At 29.7% G+C, this 2,807-nt stretch overlaps 1 protein-coding gene across 1 annotated transcript in view; it reads right to left on the reverse strand.

Moving 5' to 3' along the window:
* LOC106469183 (mitochondrial import receptor subunit TOM70-like) overlaps positions 1-2,807 on the reverse strand; it is a 59,191-nt gene that overhangs the window by 13,528 nt on the left and 42,856 nt on the right. The window contains exon 7 of the mRNA XM_013929648.2: positions 1,751-1,885. Coding sequence (XP_013785102.2) covers positions 1,751-1,885 — 135 coding nt within the window. The remainder of the gene's footprint in view (positions 1-1,750; positions 1,886-2,807) is intronic.

Here is a 2,807-nt window from a genome sequence, read left to right on the forward strand (position 1 = left end):
GTGTAACACACATGACAAATTTTGTCTTACCATGTCATCATCCCTATTTTATCCGTCACTCCTCAAAAATGTAAGAAATTAAAAGTAAAATGCTCTCCATAAAATCGTTATTGCTCAAACAGATCATAATTTTTATGGCCTTTAATTTTGTTTTGTTACAGATCTATCAAAGAGAAAATCAGACCCCTCCTGCCACAATTGGTTGATAGTTCTCTCTTATGTTTCATTATATATTATTTATAACCAATAGAAAGTCAAGGTTTTCATTTATCAAATAGTGTTGTGAATAACATTGTGTTCTGAACAGATAACCATCAATGTCACTCTGAGTAGCAATTTCGTTCCCGTGAGAAAGTTAACGACTAGCTTGGATAAATTTTTAACGGCTCTTGTCTCATAGTTAGGAAGCCAGGAAAATTTTTAGAAGTGAATTTGTCTACTTTTTGCATGTTACTAGTCTATTTTCTTTGGTATATTATGTAAGTAAATAAAAATTGTTAAGTGCTTTACCATAATCGCTAAAAAAAATCAGGCTTAACTCTTCTCGACAATCAAGGGCAAGAAAAAATGAAGATTGGGTAAGTACTTTATTTCTTGTTTTTCATATTTATTCTTTATTTATTATTATAAAAGTAACTAAAATTAAAGGTACGGATCTTTTAAAGTTATTTAAGACTAGAATAGGTAAAATAAGTAATAATAATAATATAATTAAAATTGTTCACAAAGCAAGCATGTGAGCAGCTCATGGGTAATGTAATTTGATAGCGTAACATGAGCTGCACTTTCCCTGAGTAATTTACAACTTATAATGGCACGGATAGCAGTTAGACACGGTTCATATGGCAATAAAACAATAAAATTTAATTATAAATAGATGTATAATGTTACGAACTTAGAGCTACTTAGGATAAACAAATGTAGTTTCAGGTTACAATCTGAAGTCATACTAGAAAGAAAAGAAGGTTAATTTAGGTCTATTTCGATTTTATTTTGGCAGTTACGAGGTCGGTCGATTTGACCGATCCAGTTTTGAGATTAGAGTAGAGAAAATAATATATAAACTATAAGGATTTAGTGAAAAAAAAAAACGTTTGAAATGCATTTAGGAGGTTTTAGGGATTACACAAAGGAAATCTGAGATTTTTGAGACGACGAAAAGTATTTTTAATTTTAACATGAAAAGTACTTTGCACATGAACTATTCAAAACAAATACTCAATATATTAATGGACAAAACTTTATTTTATTTTATTAAAAGTACTTCACTGAGAAATATGACTTTTTGTATGTGAAAGACTGCCAAATTTCCTGAAGATATATCCAATATATAGAGAGTTATAGGTATTAAATTGATGTCAACTTTAAACGAGTACAGAAGGTCACATGACTCAGTCAAATTGACCGACCCCATGTTGAAAGATTTAATATAATACACTTAACCTTTGTAACAGTAGTTCAATGAGTGAGAATGGAATAAATACTGGAATACAATTAAAAATAAAATGTAATGTTTCAACTTGTATACATTAGAGAAAAAGAGGAAATATTTATAAATTCTAGTTCAAAACTTCTTTTGTATTTTCAAAATAAAAGGTCTTAGTTGGAGAAAAAAATGTTTTAAATTATTTTATCATGAAAATTTAGAATAAGTATGAAAAATAGTACCAAATAATGTCTCACACCCAGTAAAGTTTATTTCTAAGTATATAGGAGAGGATAAAAACAAAGATATGAAAGAACCACATACCTGCCCTCGATGCAAATAAATATCAGCATTATTAGGGTCAAGTTCAATAGCTCGATCAAAGTCTTTTAAAGCCTCCTCCATTTGTTCAGCATGAACTTTTAAGGTTCCAACCTTGATCAAAGCATTAACTCGCACCTGTACAAGATAGCAAACAGTAATATTTATGAAAAAACTGTTTATAAAATAGTTTCTACAATAAAACTGGCAAAAGTTTTAATAAGTACTCAGTGAGTTAAAACAAAGCTATCATACTAATACTGAATAACTTAAGTATCCAAACATTTCAACAATCACCTATAGTTCAAGTGAGGAAAAAATACTGTCATACATTATGAAACAGATTACATTATAAATATGAATGAAGAATCTCTGTTAGGATTAGTAGCTTACATGATCACCTATGTCTAATTATTGTACATCCTATGTTTTGGCTGCTAATCTGCTGCCATCTTCAGGAAAATCCTGAGAAAGACTGTGTTTATTATGGTAATGGTTTTCTTTATAGAAAGACTGAGGTACTGTTTACTCGTCTGAATTTGCCTCTTCAGGACTTGAATCAGCTACTTGAATGCTTTCAAGAAGGGTATCTAGGTTCTGCTGACTTCTACATTAGGTTAGATGAATGTGTTATTTGTTAGCTTCATTTATCTTTTTCTTGGATGTAGTTCACATTACCATCAGTATTATTATTCCATTTTATGTGTGATCCTTTTCTCCTAGTATTAGTCTTGTACGTCTATTATACTCTTTAAATTTTAACATTTGTTCTTCTTTTTTGTCTCTCCAACATACCAGAGTCCACATTCACAAAGGATATTGTTAATGGTGTTTTTGTTTTTCTTTAGGTCTATAAGTGTTTGGTGTGTACTAACTGTGATTATATTGTATAGTGGAATGATTAATGATATTTACTAATCAATTAACATAACATAATGTTTTAGATCAACATGGGACCTATTGGTCCATCTCGACTGTTCCATCCTCTAAACTAAATTAAAATAATTTTTAAAATCTTAAAGCCAGCCCTTATCTTTCATATACTTATCAAACTTTTTCT

Source organism: Limulus polyphemus, unplaced genomic scaffold (genome assembly GCF_000517525.1).
Source record: "Limulus polyphemus unplaced genomic scaffold, Limulus_polyphemus-2.1.2 Scaffold3343, whole genome shotgun sequence".
NCBI lineage: Eukaryota > Metazoa > Arthropoda > Merostomata > Xiphosura > Limulidae > Limulus > Limulus polyphemus.